The following is a 19,990-nucleotide window of genomic DNA, read 5'->3' on the forward strand; positions in this document are numbered from 1 at the left end:
CCCTAGGTTAGAACATAATTGTAGTTCCCTTGACTGGATCTACAAAATACCATGGGAAGAAAACATTCATGCCCAAAACCATGTGCAAAACCCATGCACAAAACCATGGGTAGGTCCGCCCCCCATCTTTGTGTATGTGCACCACGATGAATCTCATAAAACGATGTTATTATCAAGCATATTTTAATTAAATATGGTAAAATTGTTATTTGGAGTAGATTATTTGGAAATACACCTTAGTGTAATAACTCGTTGGAACCAGGATGAAGAGATCTGGAGGATGGGATGATGAAAAGTGACTTTCAATGGCCAGAGAGATTGTAGAGACAAAATAATCATAATTCGAGATTAAATGTGACTTAAATAAAATAAAATAAAAGGAGTCTCTTAGATAAAATAAAAGGGAGGAGCTTCTAGAATGAAAATAAAATAATAAAATAAAAGTGCTTCTAGAAGGTTAGAGAGAGATCCATCAAATCTTTAAAAGAGGGGAAAGCAAGTCATTGGGGAATCTTGGTTTTGGATTATTTTCCCTTGAGAAGTTTTTGAGAACTTGGGTTTCAGGTTCAGAGAGCCCTAGGATGAAAACCCTTGGGTTTCTTCGTGTGTTGGACAAAACCCCAACTCGATATTGTGGAGATTTCATTTCGAAATCTCATAGAGCTTCATCAAAATTAGTTGGTAAGCAGATTTGGAGCATATATGTGGGTAGCAAGTGGGGATCACCCAGATCTCCAATTTGGGGTTCATTTACAGTGATGTAATAACTATTTTCAGCCATTTAGATATTTGCAGGTGTTTGTAACAGTTTCTCAGAACCCTATTATAAATAGCAAGCTTGAATTTAGCTGAGTTTGCTGCCATTTATTGTGTGTAATTTTGAGTTATAGCATTTCTGGGTTTTATATCTGTAATTTCATTTGTGTCGGTATTTGTGCAAAATTGTGCTGGAATATTTCATGAAAAATTATGTTGATTTGTATGACATTTTTAAAAATTCTGGCGAAATTTCTACTATAACATTTTATTGGTATTGTTAGCTAAATCAATATAAAGGAATATTACAATGGTATCAGAGCTGGTTTCTACCAGCCTAAGGGGTTAAAGGGTAATTTCATCTTCGATTCGTGGAAGCCAGAAACCCTAGCATAAGCAAATGACTACTTGAGAAGCTAAATCATTGAATTGCAGGTCACATACTCAACTTCTTTTTAGTAGATCAGATCCATCATTAATCAGAGGTTGGGATCAATAATTTTGGCAAGCTGAGATTTGTATCAATTAAGGTTGGATTTGTCAGTCTTGGGAGGTCAATTTTATCCTCTTCTGTAGGAAGAATTGTTGCCTCTTGAAGTCGAGCCTATTGTAGTGTTGCAGAGATCAATATATATTGTAGAAGGCCGAGCTATATTGTGGAAGGGTTGAGTGCATCTTGGGCAACCATCTTTTCCTTTGCAAACTCAATTCTTATGCTATCAGGTAAAGTTCATTATGTGTGTTAGGAGCCAAGTTAGTGCTAATCATTGAGGTCGAGAGATATTTTATTGCTGGCATTATTTATCTCTGATAGAAGATGAGTTATCTTTGGTGGGCCAAGTTTAGCATACAAATCAAGTGTGATTGTAACAGAGCATATTTTGGAAGATGAATTGGAATAATTTTTTATCTCAAAAGTACAATTCGTGAAGCTAGTCATGGAAAGAATATAATGCACCCAATAGTAAACTGATTGAGGAAAGGGTTGAAGGGTCCATGAATGGATTGAAGTTGCATGTAGAACGCTCTAGCTTGCATGATCACGAGGAGAGGCATGACGCATAAATGCCTAAATTGCATCGTGAGGATCATGAGTCTACTCTTTTGGAGAGCCCATTGAAGGCTCAGGTGATAGTGATGGATGAGATGGTTGAGTAGGAGACACCCAGAGTGGCTTTCGAACCTCCAGGCGACAGCCACCAGAAAAAGATGAAGTGTCGTAAGATAGATATTCTAGCAATAAAGGATAAGACTAGGATACTCCAAGACACCATATTACATCAGAATGGTGAACTTGAGTTTCTTGGAGTTAGGTGTGCCCTCACTGCTACCAATCTTTCCAGTGTTTGGGAACAACTAAAATCCCTAGCGCAACAACAAGAGAAATATACTAGGGTGCTTTAGAGGAGCCGTCTTTAGGAGTATATAGAGCGGGCTTGCGGTAGCACAAGTCCACTTTTGCATGGAGCGAAGAAAATACGGCATGTGAAAGAAAGGGATGAATATTTCGGAGGGGAATTATAGGTTGGACAAGACAGAGATATAAGCCAACATTTCATCAGCATTCCAGTTGTGCTAGCCTAACATCAACATGGTGGGATTGAATCTTGTATGGGCGCTTATGCACAAGGTCCATGCCAGGAGATGGATTGGAGAGAAGTGATGAGTCGGTATCCTACTGAGTGGAAAATTTATGGAACAACATCCATATCCAGGGGCTAAGTGCAGTTGGAGCCATGGGACATGGGTGATGATGGATGGCCATGGTGGCATTGGGATCTAGGTGGATCTATTGGTGGTAGGATGAGTCAGAGGTTTGTTTGGGATCTAGGTATCGAGGGTTCCATTCATGATTGGGTGGCACGAAGGCATGATGTGACACAATGGTTCATATGGGATCCTGGTGTTGGTGTATAAATGCTTTTACAATTGGTAGATGTGGATTGTTTGAGGGAAAGCAATCTTGGGCAGGAGAATTTGTAATGTCCACATGTTTGGTTTCCCTCATGATGTGGTTAGGGTGGATTTCCAGAGGTTGTTATCCAGGTCACATGAGTGAGATTACATCATCAATGGGCCTGAAGGGTTTTGGAGATTTATGGGGTCCGACAGGGTTCGTTTGCTATATTTCATCATCAAGGTTAGTTCTACACAGTTCGTTCTTGGTTTTGTTGCATTTCGACAATTCACGTAAAACTGGGTCGTTATCAAGCATATTTAATTAAATACACTAAAAGTGTTATTTGGAGTAGATTATTTGGAGAAACACCTTAGTGTAATAGTTCCTTGGAACTGGGATGAAGAGATCTATAGGATGGGATGGTGAAAAGTGACTTTCAATGGCCAAAGAGATCGTAGAGGCAGAAATAATCATTCTCTGGGATTAAAAGTGACTTAAATAAAATAATATAAAAAGAGTCACCTAGATAAAATAAAAGGGAGGAGCTTCTAGAATGAAAATAAAATAATAATAATAAGTGTTTCTAGAAGGTTGGAGGGAGATCCATCAAATCTTTAAAGGAGGGGAAAGAAAGTCATTGGGGCATCTTGGTTTTGGATTATTTTCTCTTGAGAAGTTTTTGAGAACTTGGTTTTAAGGTTCAAAGAGCCCTAGGATGAAAACGCTTGGGTGTCTTGGTGTGTTGGACGAAACCCCAACTCACTATTATGGAGATTTCATTCACAAATCTCATAGAGCTTCATCGACATCAATTGGTGAGCAGATCTGGAGCAGATCTATGGGTAGGAAGCGAGGATCACCTAGATCTCCTATTCAAGGTTCATTTCTAGTGATGTAATAGCTATCATCAGCCATTTAGATTTTTGCTGGTATTTGTAACAGGTTCTCACAACCCTATTATAAATAATAAGGCTGAATTTTGCCGAGTTTGTTGTCATTTCTCATGTGTATTTGAGTTATAACATTTGTGGGTTTTATATTTGCAATTTCATGTGTGCCAGTATTTCTTGTGCGAAATTGTGTTGGAATATTTCATGAAAATTTATGTGGATTTGTATGGCATTTTATTAAAATTTCTGGCAAAATTTCTGCTGTAACATTTTCTTGATATTTTTAGCTAAATTATTAAAAAGGAATATTACACATCATGGGTACTAGTCCATAGGTTTAACTAGAGAAATGCAAATTTAATAGACAAACCACAGGTTTTTGGCCAATTTTAATTGTTTTGTTCTACAGGTTAGTCCTGTTGATACTAGTAGTTAGTTTTGAAGAATCTAGGGCAAATGAAGTTAATGAGATTCTTTTCACCATGATAACTATTTGTGAGGTATTTTTAACTTTTGTTATTAACACAATCTTCTCTTGTTATTATTAGTGTGTGTCTTCTTAGTCCATCAAATAGTTACCAAAGCAAAAGAGACAAGAAGACAAGATGTTGGCTTTCTGCCAGGGCCAAAACCTCTCACTCTTTGAGAGGAAAACCCAAACGAAATTCTTCTTATAGAGATTCCAATTGACGAATACCAAGACCATGACCCGTGACCTATTAGGCCACTCCAAGACTAAGACACCAATCCTCTTCTTTGTCACTACTGAGATCATCATCATCATTGCTACTACACCGAGGCCATTACTAATGCACCATCGAGATCATTACTGGTGCAACATTGAGGCCATCACCAAGATCATCACTACTACAACTCTGCTACACCTTCATCGAGATCTACACCAAAACAACGAGATCTGTGCACTAAGATATGTATGTATATATGAGAGTTGCACCTAGATTCACTGAGATTATGACCTTGTAGCTATGCCTCCATCAAGATCATGATTGTGTCTACATGATTACTTCTATGCCAAGATTATGACTTCATCTAGAATGTAGGCCGAGACAGAGAGTGTCACTTCAATATCCTCCTCTTCACAAATATGTCGAGACTGTAATGTTGCTTCAATGATGACTGTGATCACCGAGGCTGTGAGGAGGTTGAGACTATATTCATTAAGACAGTGAGGAGACCGAAAAATTCATCTCTGTGGTACCCATCCGAAGAACAAAGATCTCTGAGATTTGCGAGGTCTTAAGACTGTAATTACTCACTGTAATTACCACCGAAGTTTCAGAGGCATCCAAGTTCCTGTTTTTCCTGTAATGCGGATCTTACATGCCTATTTATAGTGGTTAGTCATGCATATAAGCTGACATGAGAGAGTGAACTGTTGTGTCTCCTTATATGAGCTGACATGACTTCTTTTTATATCGTTTAGAGGCCGACTTCTTCAAGAGGGATTGTGCTTGTCTTTGGAGGGCTTCTACACATTTCTATACATTAAACATAGGCTCAAGAAGAGCTTCTTCATATGACATTGACTCTTTGAATAAATCCTAAGGCTCTCAATGGGAGCCACTAACAAATAAACCTCTTGCTCATGAAACCCATGTAGCAAGGCATACAAAAATAATTTTATTTCTTTTATTTCATCATTTACAAAGATCATGTCATTATGAAGATCAAACCTAGTTACACTTTCTTCAACACTCCCTCTTAACTAGGGAGGTATTCATAATGGTACTTGGTCATTCTCAATCTGAAGAATTTCTCATAAGAAGAATCAGATTGGTAACCCATTTGTATAGCATCCTAGTAACCAACATCGTTTCCACAGCAAGACCTTGACTAACAACTCTATCTCTCATTAGATCAGAGCACAATGTTGATGAGACCAATGGCTATAGACACCTTCATCATTGTCTCTCAAGGTACATACCCACCCAAGTGTTCATTGAGTATGACCTTCTTGGACTATTCTTATCTTGGGTTCCCAACCCTCAAAGAATATCGGTCCTCTTGCCTACTCTTATGTTGGATGCCCTACACATCCTCAAAGAGCATCAGATGCCAGATGATTACCCAATCCTTCCATTCTTTCTTCCTAGGTGAAGACAAGAATGTTATGTCTATCTCTCCCTCTTAGCTAAGGAAGATATGCCCATTCTTGTAAAGGAATGTACCCAAGTTCCCTCTAACTAGGAACTTGCCCAAGCTCCCTCTCAATTAGGGACTTGTCAGAGCTCCCTCTTAACTAGGGACTCTCCTTTTCATCAACAACTTCTTCTTCGTGGGTCCTTCAACTGCTTGATCAATTTCTTTCCTTGATGTCATGAAATTCAGTCAAGATTCTTCCTTGTAGGGCATTAACCATCCATCACTCTCCTTCTTGGTTTGTCATGTCATTCCTTTCTTCCTAGAAAGTGGCCTTCTTGATACATATTTGGAACCTTTGTCATATGGCTACTTCTTCCTCATCATGTTTCTTTTAGGAATTTCCATCCATCACATGAATGCCAGTTGTACTAGTACTTACAACTCTTGTTCTAGTAGCCCTGCATGAACTCATCCATATATTATTCAAAAAATCAAAACATAACATTAAAGCAAGTCATACCTTACGAGATGGCTCTTCATCATGACATCTTCATATAGGTATCAACATGTTGCATACACATTGACGCATCTCCTAAAGATATCCATTGTCAAGGGTCTTCATCTTTTAAAGACTTTCATCAGAGTCTTCATATCTTTCCGGGAGATTTCCTAGTCAAATCTTTTTGGTCTTTTGGATGTTGATCGCCTTCATCATGGTTTCATATCTCACGATCTCTTCCTTCCTCACACATTCCATTCCCAGAAGCTTCCAATCAAAGCTTCTTAATTGTAGTCAACCACCTCATACTTCATATGAGGACATATTATGTTGACTTCATGTAATGTGACTTATGCCTTCGTGCATCCTTTCAGAGGAGGAGATCCTTTTTCTCTTGATCATGATTCTCAAGATAGAAGTAGCGATACGAGTTACTTGCAAGCATATGACATGACTTTATAATATTACATACAAGCATACATACCTCATTTTACCTTTAGGTCATCTAGGCTTCTTTCAACAGCTTCCTTGGTTGAAGTGTCTTTAACCCATTGATCTGCTTCTTCTCTCATAACATCATCCATGAATTCCAAAAGTTGGAGTTTTTGATGAAACACATGCTTCCTCTCTAGATTAGTGAACCCTCCGATGAGGATTCCATCAGAGAATCTTGAGGATCTTTCATATCCCCATCTGGCAGATGTTTCCTTTTGCTGACTTGATGTATGATGAGCCTTGTCTTGGATGACCTCTTCCTTTCCTTCAATGTCTAATGAGTATCCCAAGAGCTATATCCTTCATGTTTGATTGCCATGAATTTTGTCCTTCATGATTCCCATGGTAATGCCACAAGCTCTTGTTTCTAATGCTTCCATGATGCCACGATGCATCTTATTATCATGGTCATATCTATAACAAAAGATTTAGGAGCTTATGATAGGACCCTTTTGTGAAGGAGACCATCTCAAACATAGTAGAGATTTGTTGCTCCCTCTTTCCTTGATCTTTTTCTTCAGCTTCCTCCATCTTTCCGGTTATATGAGCTTTTCATAGCATTGAATCTTAGCTATATTGTTATGTTTTGCTTGAGGACGAAACTTCCCTTTCCTTTCTGCAAATGTTTGAGTCCTTTAGCCTTTAACACTTTTGCCCACAACTTGTCCTTTTTCTATCTTGCATAGATACCACAACTTGTTAAATTAGGTAACTTTCTTGTCCCAAGGACACTTGTTACCTTGCTTATCAGTTAGTGTATTTAAGAACAATGATGATTATCTTCTTATCATCTCCCTAGATCTCCCAATTGAGATCTCGTGAAGATATCCCTTCATTCTTTGATACCTTCAATTTTGTGTAGATCAGGTCTAAGTGATATGACCTTCTTTTCTGCATTATTCAGAGAATATATCTTCTAGTATTTCATATATCTCTTTTATGTCTCCTCTCCTGCTACATAGGGATGAGAGGACCTTAAGAGTTCCCTCCCATGAATTCAAAGGAGACCTTTTTCCTTGATATGTTCACTAACTTCTCTTATCTATGAGGATTATGACAATCCTCCTTATTCCATGCAAGGACCTTTGATGACCCATCCAACCTATAGATCTCCTTGCAATCATGAAGTCATTTTACCAAATTGATTAATGAAAAATACTTACTTGACATGTGAAGATAAAATCTTCACCTTGATCATGTTGAAAGTGGTTGAAGCAAATGCATTGATGCTTCCTCTGGATGAGATCCTTGTTGTAACAATAGGAAGCTTTCCTTCAAGTTACTATGACTTATACATTTGATCCTTATGATTTGAGATGGCACTGTATTGCTATCACACAAGTGAACCTTGTAGTATGCAGCATCATGTAGAATCATAGAGCATCAAGGTTACTTGCTACGATCACCTTATAGTACCTAGACCTATTTCTGAGCGCTATGCTGTAGATGATCCACCTCAATATGTCATCGAGTATGCATCATGAATCTGAGTTGTCAAGACTGCATTCTTTATAGAAAAGGATTCAATCTGAGGTAGTGACTGTCACTAGTATGATGAGATCATGTTATTATGGAGATCATTATATGACATACACTGAAACTGTGGGAAGCACCGAAATTGTTGTCATGTACTCGAGTTATGAACCCTTCATCTTTTGATTGAGATTACTTGATCCTGGCACCAAGATTGTGGGTAGTATGAGACTATGAAATTATCTGAGAACTTCAGATAAGGATCAAATCAGTCTCACTGTAGTACTTATCCTGAATTATCTTGCTATTGTAGACTGTCTCCTTGATTATATAGACAAAAACCCTTGTCGTTGTAGACGGATTCTTCAATCTTTGATGTAGGTTTTGAAACACAAAGCCCCTCAACTTGCTTTGATGCCCTTCTTGAAGCTTGATCTTTGAATGTCTCTTTTATGCCCTTCCTTTGACTTCAACACCTTAGGCTCCGATACCATGTTGAAGAATCTAGGGCAAATGAAGTTAATGAGATTCTTTTCGCCATGATAACTATCTGTGAGTTATTTTTAACTTTTCTTATTAACACAATCTTCTCTTGTTATTATTAGAGTGTGTCTTCTTAGTCCATCAAATAGTTAAGCCAAGGCCAAAACCTCTCACTCTTTGAGAGGAAAACTCAAACGGAATTCTTCTTATAGAGATTCCTATTGACGAATACCAAGACCATGACCATTGACCTATTAGGCCACTCCAAGACCAAAACACTAATCCTCTTCTTTGTCACTACTGAGATCATCATCATCACTGCTGCTACACCGAGGCTATTACTAATGCACCATCGAGATCATTACTGCTGCAACAATGAGGCCATCACCAAGATCATCACAGATGCATCTCTGTTGCACCTTCATCGAGATCTACACCAAAACAACGAGATCTATGCACTGAGATATGTATGTATATATGAGAGCTGCACCTGGATTCACTGAGATTATGACCTTGTAGCTATGCCTCCATCAAGATCATGAATGTGTCTTGTTAAAATTGGAAACTAGGGCCAAAATCCATGTGGGTCATCTTATTTATGGCAGCTGATATTTTTATTGAATCCCTCTCATCGAGAGGTGTAGGATTGATCTAAAGATCATCCGATTCCGATAAGTATTCATGGAGTTATGAATTTATTTATGTTATAAGACAAATTGTCAAGTCGGCCAGCAACTTGAGTAGGCTCAGAAGCCCAATAGTCGTGTCTATTCATCATCTACGTTTTTAGTATAAATATAGAGGACTTGAAGTCATTTACAGACACACTCTTAATGTGATCTCCTCTCCACGTCTTGGGTTTTTGGAGAAGGAGAGAACTAAAGAATACGTTGGCCTAGAAGGAGCCCTAGTTGCAGATGATGCCCTAATCCAACGCAGACTTACACTGATCATGAGGAGACCTTACATGCTGTTCATAAGGAGACCTTATACGTCGTTCTTATACATTGTTCTGGAAGTCACTTATATAGAGAGACTCCTTACACGTAGTGACATTCATATGGAAGAGCCACAGTCATAACACATGAAAGAAGTTGCAGTCATAATGCATGGAAGAAGCCGCAATCATAATAATGTCAAGGAGATCTGGCCGCAGTTAATAAGAGACCTGTAGCTTCCAAGGTGTGAAGGTTTACGCAGCCCTAAACTACAGCCACGTGAAGCCCTAAATGCTGTAGAGGAGAAGACTTTATACGCTGTCCATAATGGAGACATATACACAGATCAGAAAGACTTATATGTTGTTCATGATAGAGATATTCCTACGCAGTTATGAAGACTCATATGCAGTCAATGGTGACACTCATACGCAGTCAATGGTGACACTCAAACACAGTCAAAGGAGACGTATTAGGTGTAGTCATATTCAGTAGGATAAGGACGCAGCTATGATCTATGAATTGGGTCAATACATGAAGGCATAAAACAACAGTCAAGCAAAGTCACAATCAAATGGAGTCACAGTCAAGGCCATGGAACCGTAGTAAGTTATATTACTGTCTTGCTATGACTCTATGATGAGATAAGGATTCGATGAGGAAATCCTTGGCACATGTATCATCAACGTATTCCTGTGGCAAGAGGATCTATGAAATCCTACAGTAGCATTAAAATGAGATCATGGGCAGCATGATGATAAATGAGATCATAAGCAGCATGATGATAAACGAGATCATGAGCAGCATAATGATGCATGATGATATGAGCATGGGTAGCATGATGATAAACGAGATCATGAGCAGCATAATGATGCATGATGATATGAGCATGGGCAGCATGATGATAAATGAGAGCATGGGTGGCATAATGATAAACGAGATCATGGGAAGCATAATGATGAATGAGATCATGAGCATGGGCAACTTGATGATGAATAAGACCATGGAAGACGCAGCATGATGAGCAGCGTGAAGATGAGAGCAGCTCAGTCACCAAGGTTCAAAACATGTGACAGCACAACATGGTGTCACACGGTTATGTGTAGCAAATGGACGAAAGGCAACACTATGATAGGTGAAGGAGTCACCTTAGAGAATCAGTTGAAGCAATATGTCTTCAACTGATCTCATGCGATATCAAAAGTCAAAATATTGACTTCTATTGTAAATATCTCTCTCACTTTCTCTACTGAACTTTGAAGAACATAAAAGAAGAATTGATCAAGGGTTTCCCCACATTGGGGTTTGTCTTTGGTTGGCGCCACATCTTGTGTCCTCTTGTCTTGGCTTGTCTTCTGCGATCTATATTTATGTTCTATCTGCAGTTTACTTTATGCTGATGTGATTGCTAATCTGGAAAATAAATTGAAATAAATTGCTCTAGCATAGAACATACCTAAAACTTAACATGGTATCAGAGCTGAGGTGAAGACAATGTCCAAGCAAGAGTGAAAGAGAAATCACCGAAGACAGTTGGGACATGACAAAAGGATCAATGGGTTCCTCATCCCTCTTCTAATTCACCAAGGGTGAAGTCAAAGCAGAGAATATTATCAGAATGGCGCAACGAAAGTTTCTGATGGCCTACCTAAAGATCACTTCATTGGGAAGTTCGGATCTAAGGGTGGAAGGAAAGGCGGATGCCTTGGTTACAATAAGTTCGGCCATTATGCGAAGGAGTGTCCGAATGGCAGAGACATCTTCAATGATCAAAGGAATGACAAGTAATGCAGGTCATCAAGGACACGGCCAACTCTTCAAAGAAAGCAAGGAACCCCAGGTATGAAGAATCAAATATTGTTTCTGATAAGATAAAGAAGTGTTATCTTGTATTGGCCCTCTCCTTCAGATTTTTTGGGAATCTGGCTTATTGATTGTAGTGTTTCAAGGCACTTCATCGGATAGAAGGGTACACTCTCTAATTTGGTAGAGATGGAAACAATCGTGGGATTATACTTGGAGCCGATGCCACCTATCCCGGAAAGGATGTTGGGAATGTTATCCCTCAACTGAATGGAGGTAACTCAATTCATTTACAAAATCTCTTTTATGTACCTGATCGCAAGAAGAACCTGGTTTCCATTTCAGCAATGGAAGTCGAAGGTTACAGGGTGGCACTCATCGATGGGCAGGTCCACAGGTGTGGAACAACCCGAGGGGTTTGAGATTGATAATCAGGAATCTCACTTATGCAGGTGGAAGAAAGCCCTCTATGGCTTGAAGCAAAACACCTCGGGCGTAGTATGAGAGGATCAATAGCTGTTTGATGAAGCTGAGATTCACTAGGAGTGAAACCAATCCAAACCATCCGAAGGTTGTGGATGATAGACCTCTCATACCAGCACCTTATGAGGACAACCTATTTCTGACTGGTGCAGACCCTCTCATTTGCAGAAGTAAGAGGGAGTTGGATTCCGGATGTGGAATAATAAACTGCAAGCCTGTGACTACCTTGGGAATCTTAACTTTCAGAAGTTATATGGTAGTGATGTCGGACCAGATTTGGGAAATGCCTCTGAGTTTCATAAACTCATTCGCGTTGATGTTCTTGGTGAACTTCCGTCTGGACATATGTATTGCAGCTAGCATGATGAGCTCATATTTGGTTGAGCCTCACTAGATTGGTGCCAAGAATCTTTTGAGATATCTTCGGGGCACAATCTCTCATGGATTGAGATACACTGCTGAAAATATGAAACCACATGATTATTCGAATGCTGAGTGGGCAGGCAGTGTGGAGGATCACTAGAGCACTTCTCAGTGCTAGTTCTCCTTGGCATCTGCTTCGATATCCTGGATGAGCAAGAAGCAGAAGTCGGTGGCTTTGAGCACCGCCGAGGCAAAGTATATTGCTGCTAGCATGGCCACCTGTGAGGTCTGGATGATGTGTTCTCCATGACGACTATGTAGCAGGATGATTAGTTCTCCTGTGAGGTCTGGATGATGTGTTCTCCATGACGATTGTGTAGCAGGATGATTAGTTCTCCTGTGAGGTCTGGATGATGTGTTCTCCATGACGATTGTGTAGCAGTATGACTAGTTCTCCTGTGAGACCTGGATGATATGTTCTCCATGGTGATTGCGGAACAGGATGATTCGATCTCCTATGGGCCAGGATGATTAGTTCTTCGTGGCATCCACTAGACAGGATGATTCGCTCTCCTGTGGACAGGATGATTAGTTCTCCTATCAAGGCATCCTACCCATGCAGTCTAGGACTCATGGGAAGTACCTCTCATCTTATCAGTGAGCAGGGAAATGAGGATAGGGACCATAGTAGTACCGATGGACGCATCGCTGTATCTACCGTACTCCCTATGCTAGGATGACCTTCATTGATTTGGGATCAATGATACTGGTCTGGGACCAGTTGTAGGAGTTGTACCCACTATGATGCTGACTTCGGGTCAATTGAGACTGGTCTGGGACCAGTGGTACATACTCTGAGACTGACTTCGGGTCAGTGGAGGACTGGTTGGGACCAGTAAGAGTGGTACATACTATGACACTGACTTCGGGTCAGTTGAGACTGGTCTGGGACCAGTGGTACACTCTCTGAGACTGATGATACTGGTCTGGGACCAGTAGTAGGAGTGGTACCCACTATGACGCTGACTTTGGGTCGGTTGAGACTAGTTTGGGACTAGTGGTACGCACTCTGAGACTGACTTCGGGTCAGTGGAGAATGGTATGAGACATTCTCGATCAATTCTTCTTCTTCATGGTTCAGCAGAGCAGAGCTAAGTAGAGCAGAGCAGAGCGAGCAAAGCATAGCAGAGCTGAGCTGAGCAGAGCCAGCAGAGTTGAGTAGAGCTAAGCAGAGTAGAGTAGAGCCAATAGAGCTGAGCAGAGCTGAGCTGAGCAGAGCAGAGCTGAGCTGAGCAAAGCAGAGCTGAGCAAAGCCAGCAGAGCTGAGTAGAGCCAGCAAAGCTGAGCAGAGCCAGCAGAGCTGAGCAGAGCCAGCAGAGCTGAGCAGAGCCAGCAGAGCTGAGCAAAGCAAAGCTGAGCAGAGCAGAGCTGAGTAGAGCTGAGTAGAGCCAGCAGAGCTGAGCTGAGCAGAGCCAGCAGAGCTGAGTAGAGCTAAGCAGAGCAGAGTAGAGCCAATAGAGTTGAGCAGAGCTGAGCTGAGCTGAGCAAAGCAGAGCCAGCAAAGCTCAGTAGAGCCAGCAGAGCTGAGTAGAGCTAGTGGAGCTGAGCAGAGCTAGCAGAGCTGAGTAGAGCAGTGCAGGGCACTGATGGCAGAGATAGTACAGTCGGACATATGGATCAGCAGATGGAGTTCTCCCTAGTTGAGAGGGAGTGTTAAAATTGGCAACTAGGGCCAAACTCCATGTGGGTCATCTTATTTATGGCAGCTGATATTTTTATTGAATCCCTCTCATCGAGAGGTGTAGGATTGATCTAAAGATCATCCGATTCCGATAAGTATTCATGGAGTTATGAATTTATTTATGTTATAAGACAAATTATCAAATCGACCAACAACTTGAGTAGGCTCAGAAGCCCAATAGTCGTGTCTATTCATCATCTACGTTTTTAGTATAAATATAGAGGACTTGAAGTCATTTACAGACACACTCTTAATGTGATCTCCTCTCCACGTCTTGGGTTTTTGGAGAAGGAGAGAACTAAAGAATACGCTGGCCTAGAAGGAGCCCTAGCTGCAGATGATGCCCTAATCCAATGCAGACTTATACTGATCACGAGGAGACCTTACACGCTGTTCATAAGGAGACCTTATATGCTGTTCTTATACACTGTTCTGAAAGTCACTTATACAGAGAGACTCCTTACACGCAGTGACATTCATATGGAAGAGCCGCAGTCATAACGCATGGAAGAAGCCGCAGTCATAATGCATGGAAGAAGCCACAGTCATAATAATGTCAAGGAGATCTGGCCGCAGTTAATAAGAGACCTGTAGCTGCCAAGGTGTGAAGGTTTACGCAGCCCTAAACTACAACCACGTGAAACCCTAAATGCTGTAGAGGAGAAGACTTTATACGCTGTCCATAATGGAGACATATATGTAGATCAGAAAGACTTATACGCTGTTCATGATAGAGATATTCCTACGTAGTTATGAAGACTCATATGCAGTCAATGGTGACACTCCGACGCAATCAATGGTGACACTCAAACACAATCAAAGGAGACATATTAGGTGTAGTCATATTTAGTAGGATAAGGATGCATCTATGATCTATGAATTGGGTCAATACATGAAGGCATAACCGCAGCAAAGGCATGAAACAATAGTCAAGCAAAGTCACAATCAAATGGAGTCACAGTCAAGGCCATGGAACCGTAGTAAGTTATATTACTGTCTTGCTATGACTCTATGATGAGATAAGGATTCGATGAGGAAATCCTTGGCACATGTATCATCAACGTATTCTTGTGGCAAGAGGATCTATGAAATCCTACAGTAGCATTAAAATGAGATCATGGGCAGCATGATGATAAACGAGATCATAAGCAACATAATGATGCATGATGAAATGAGCATGGGCAGCATGATGATAAACGAGATCATGAGCAGCATAATGATGCATGATGATATGAGCATGGGCAGCATGATGATAAATGAGATCATGGGTAGCATAATGATAAACGAGATCATGGGCAGCATAATGATGAATGAGATCATGAGCATGGGCAACTTGATGATGAATAAGACCATGGAAGATGCAACATGATGAGTAGGATGAAGATGAGAGCAGCTCAGTCATCAAGGTTCAACACATGTGACAGTACAGCATGGTGTCACATGGTTATGTGCAGCAAATGGATGAAAGGCAGCACTATGATAGGTGAAGGAGTCACCTTAGAGAATCAGTTGAAGCAATATGTCTTCAACTAATCTCATGCGATATCAAAAGTCAAAATATTGACTTCTATTGTAAATATCTCTCTCACTTTCTCTGCTGAACTTTGAAGAACATAAAAGAAGAATTGATCAAGGGTTTCCCCACATTGGGTTTTGTCCCTCATTGGCGCCACATCTTGTGTCCTCTTGTCTTGGCTTGTCTTTTGCGATTTATATTTATGTTCTATCTGCAGTTTACTTTATGCTAATGTGATTGCTAATCTGGAAAAGAAATTGAAATCAATTGCTCTACCATAGAACATACCTAAAACTTAACATGTCTACATGATTACTTCTATGCCGAGATTATGACTGCATCTAGAATGTAGGTCGAGACAGAGACTGTTACTTCAAGATCCTCCTCTTCACAAATATGCCGAGACTGTAATGTTGCTTCAGTGATGACTGTGATCACCGAGACTGTATTCATTAAGACAATGAGGAGACCAAAAAATTCATCTTTGTGGTACCCATCCAAAGAACAGAGATCTTTGAGATTTGCGAGGTCTTAAGTCTATAATTACTCACTGTAATTACCACTGACGTTTCAGAGGCATCCGAGTTCCCATTCTTCCTGTAATGCGGATCTTACACGCCTATTTATTGTGGTTAGTCATGCATATAAGCTGACATGACAGAGTGAACTGTTGTGTCTCCTTATATGAGCCAACATGACTTCTTTTTATATCGTTTGGAGGCTGACTTCTTGAAGAGGGATTGTGCTTGTCTTTGGAGGGCTTCTATACATTTCTATGCATTAAACATAGGCTCAAGGAGAGCTTCTTTATATGACATTGACTCTTTGAATAAATCCTAAGTCTCTCAACGGGAGCCACTAACTAATAAACCTCTTGCTCATGGAACCCATGTAACAAGGCATACAAAAGTAATTTTATTTCTTTTATTTCATCATTTACAAAGATCATGTCATTACGAAGACCGAACCTAGTTACACTTTCTTCAACACTTAGTTCTGAAGCTTGATAGTTACTTCCAATGATGTAGAAGATTATTTTCTCTTTCAATGTATTAGTAAGCAATTATACATTCAGAAATTCAACCATAGAGACAGTAGAGCAATAGAGATCACAATGCACAAAGAGACGACAAGATTTTACCATGGGAAAACCAACTTAGCAGAAAAACCTAGCTAACCTTTTCCTTAGAGAATCAATGCAACAAGAGATACATCAAAGTCAAACTAACCAGAAAGATGACAACCAAAAGATGCCTCAAGATGCCAAGGCAAACTTCTCCAATTCACTTTAAGGAGCCTCTCCACAAGCTTGCTCTAGGTCTGCACTAACTCTTCTACCTCAGAATTTTCAGACTTGTGACCAGACTTCACCACAGAAATTCAGACCTTCAATATCCACACATGCGAGGGCAGCAGAAGATAATATGTGTGAGAAACTTTTCTTGAATTCATCTTCTCCTTCGACCTTCTCTTTCTTCATCCTCCTTCGCTATGCGGCTTCTTGTTTGACCTTCTCTTTCTTCGTCCTCCTCGCTTATGCTAGATAAGAGGTACCCTTGATGAGATGAGATGCGAATACCTTGGAGTGGAGACAAGTGATCTCTATATATACATGCTGGAAGGGGTTGAATAGGTGTCTCTTTGGCAGGGCCAACTTCATCACTGGGAGGCCAACATGGGCATCTTCTGGTGTCTAGAAGTAGAATACAAATTCAAATTTTCATTTTCCTGCTCTTGATAAGGTCATGAAGAACATGCCTTCTTTAGTAAGCCTTAATTAAACCATTTTAATACTGATTTAAAATTTCCAATCTAATGTTAATAAATTTGCTGTTGCAAATCTCTCTGATTCCTCTCAATTTTTCCAATTTTTCTTTTGTTCTTCAGGCTGCCAACATTTCAAAAATTTTCAAGCCCAAGTTTATGCTTGCCGATATTTTCTAAGGTGTTTCTATATTTTCCCGATATTTCCATTTAAGTTTCTTTCCAGATCATTGACTATACATTCCCCTAAATGATATTTGCAACGTTGATATTTATCGCCGAGTAAATATCGCGATATTTTCCGTTTTGAAAATATCGGCAAAATATCGCCATATTTTGAAAATATCAGCTATGTTTAAAAATATGAAAAAATTGATTTTTTATTCTTGCCGATATTTGCCGATATTTTCGCCGATATTGCCGATAAAATGTTTTCTGGACCCTCACCGATATTTTGCCGATACCGATATTATCAACACTGGTATTTAGTCAAGAATTGCGATATTTCTTGTGTAGGTTTCTCTGAGAAGCATGCTTCAATCCATTACTCCAGAGATGTGATACTTCATGTTGAATAATAAATCTACAATCTGAGCTATCAAATTAATTATCAGACATAATTAAATAGCTATTTCACCTCTACTTGTATGTGCTACACACCTGTATTTATGACCTATTTAGGGAACCCATTTCCTAAATTCCTGCCAAGTGAAACTCTGGCTTTTCACAAAATATGTGTGAGCATACGTGGAATATGATTTTGTTTGCTGTTATCTTCAGCATCATGGCTTCTTTTTATTGTTCTTGTAGGGAAAATTGATGCAATATTTATGATTGTATATGTCATCCCTTTTGTGCAGTCAAGTATTTTTTCATGTTATCTCCTACTAAAGCAGACTTCCATTGATTTTGTAACAGGCTGGAGCATCTATTAGGGCTGATAAAGTGTTGCTTGATGCTCCGTGTAGTGGTCTCGGTGTCCTGTGTAAGGTTAGTATCAGTTGATAATTGCTTTTCTGCAAAACATTTCAGATTTCGATATGATTTACCATTTATCTGACTCTGTCTTTCTCCTTTTTTTATTTTCTTTCAAGGTAATCAGTAATTTCAATGCCTCATTTCTACATTTTCTGTATTAATCACATCACACATTAATTCATTAAAGTTTGTAGTTCATGATATCCTCCTGATTATTTTCTATATATTGCATGAAATCTAGCTTGTGAACTAATTATGTTTGTCATTGTTAGCAAACCTTATCTTATTGTTTATTCCGTACATAGCTGAGTAGTTGCTTCTTATATTGACTCTTGAGATCTTCGCAGCCCATGCCACATGGCAATGTTATCATGTCTAAAGAAATGTTAACAAAAAATATGATATATTATCTTTCAATGTATGTAGAAACCAGATTTGCGTTGGAAGAGAACACTAAAGGATTTGGAGCAGCTAATATTACTGCAAGATGAGCTCCTAGATGCAGCTTCATTGTAGAACCTAATTTCTTATTACTGCTTTTCCAGGAAGATCTTCATTTACAATTCCATAATTTTTTGAACATTAGTATTAGTAGTGGGTTGCTGGAGTTCTTGAGTCGTACTTTCCTTTTTATCCAATGTTTGATAGCATATTCATCCTAAACGTGTCCTCTAACATTATTCAACTTTCAGGTTGGTGAAGCCTGGCGGCATTTTAGTCTACAGTACTTGCTCAGTAGATCCAGGAGAAAACAACGAACGTGTTGAATCATTTCTTACTAGACATCCAGTATGTATTTTTTTTACATTTAGTGAATCATGTAAATGTTGATTGTCAATCAAAGCTGATATTTCCTTAAATGAATGGAGGGCTTATATGTGTTTGTTAGCATAATTATAGACATTTTAAGATGTTAAAACATGTTTTTTATCACAGGAATTCATTGTTGAAGCAGTGCACAAATATGTTCCAAGTGAGTTCATCTCTGAGGGGGGATTCTTCATTTCACATCCAACTAAGCATTTCCTTGACGGTGCTTTTGCAGCACGCTTGTTTCGTGTTTCTATTTAGATATAATCATATAACATTCTTTGAAGAATAAATAAAGTGATAAATTTCAGGTCTGTGGGGTGCATACATAACTTTCTGGTCTATTGAAGCAAGCTTTTAATATCCTTTTAATTAATTGTCAATAATGGACTAATTTTTAACTTCAACATATGTGTAATAATTTGAGTGTTTTATGAAAGCAATTAGGCTATCATTGATGTTGAGTAATGAAGTTAAAGCTGTACAAACTAATTTACATCTGATTATATTCATATTCCTAAGCGAGATAACTAACATTCAGATTGTGAGTTGCTTCTTTCTTAAACGATTCAGCTATGATAGTGATGTCAAATCTATTAATCTATCTGAAAGAAGCTACAGCATCTTCATTGGAAATCCTCAAATAACTTGAAAGCATGCTTGCCTGGCTGGAGATGAAGGTGAAGTTGGCCTCATTATTTATTGTAATGTGACATTGTGACGCTCTTCTTGATTGTACCAATTTTGTATAGTGGGAAGGATTAAACTGTCAACTTGTCATGCACCATTAAGTAATTTATTCTTTTGTGTGTGTAGGTGCATGCATGTGCAGCTAGCATACCAACCTTTATCTTTTGTGGCAGTTTGTTAGTGTGCATGTAGAGACATTCAAACAATGAATCTTCACAATATCTGTGAAAGTTTAAGTGGCAGAGAAATTTGAATTATTATTCTTTTATTATTACTATAACTCTGATTTTCTTTGGTCAACTTTG

The 19,990-nt window shown here is 39.3% G+C and overlaps 1 protein-coding gene across 2 annotated transcripts in view; it reads left to right on the forward strand.

Annotated features, from left to right (window-relative positions):
- Nucleotides 1-19,367, forward strand: part of LOC149205623 (NOL1/NOP2/sun family protein / antitermination NusB domain-containing protein) — a 297,843-nt gene extending 278,476 nt beyond the window's left edge. The window contains exons 13-16 of one of the 2 annotated variants that reach the window (XM_089395126.1): nt 18,126-18,197; nt 18,612-18,697; nt 18,878-18,974; nt 19,122-19,367. In XM_089395126.1, the coding sequence (XP_089251252.1) occupies nt 18,126-18,197; nt 18,612-18,697; nt 18,878-18,974; nt 19,122-19,256 (390 nt within the window). In that variant the 3' untranslated portion in view covers nt 19,257-19,367. The remainder of the gene's footprint in view (nt 1-18,125; nt 18,198-18,611; nt 18,698-18,877; nt 18,975-19,121) is intronic. The other variant, XM_089395127.1, reaches the window with a different exon arrangement.
- Nucleotides 19,368-19,990: the final 623 nt, after the last annotated feature.

This window comes from Pinus tabuliformis, chromosome 1_2 (genome assembly GCF_031772625.1).
Source record: "Pinus tabuliformis cultivar Carrire ecotype Pingquan chromosome 1_2, CPIR1, whole genome shotgun sequence".
Lineage (NCBI taxonomy): Eukaryota > Viridiplantae > Streptophyta > Pinopsida > Pinales > Pinaceae > Pinus > Pinus tabuliformis.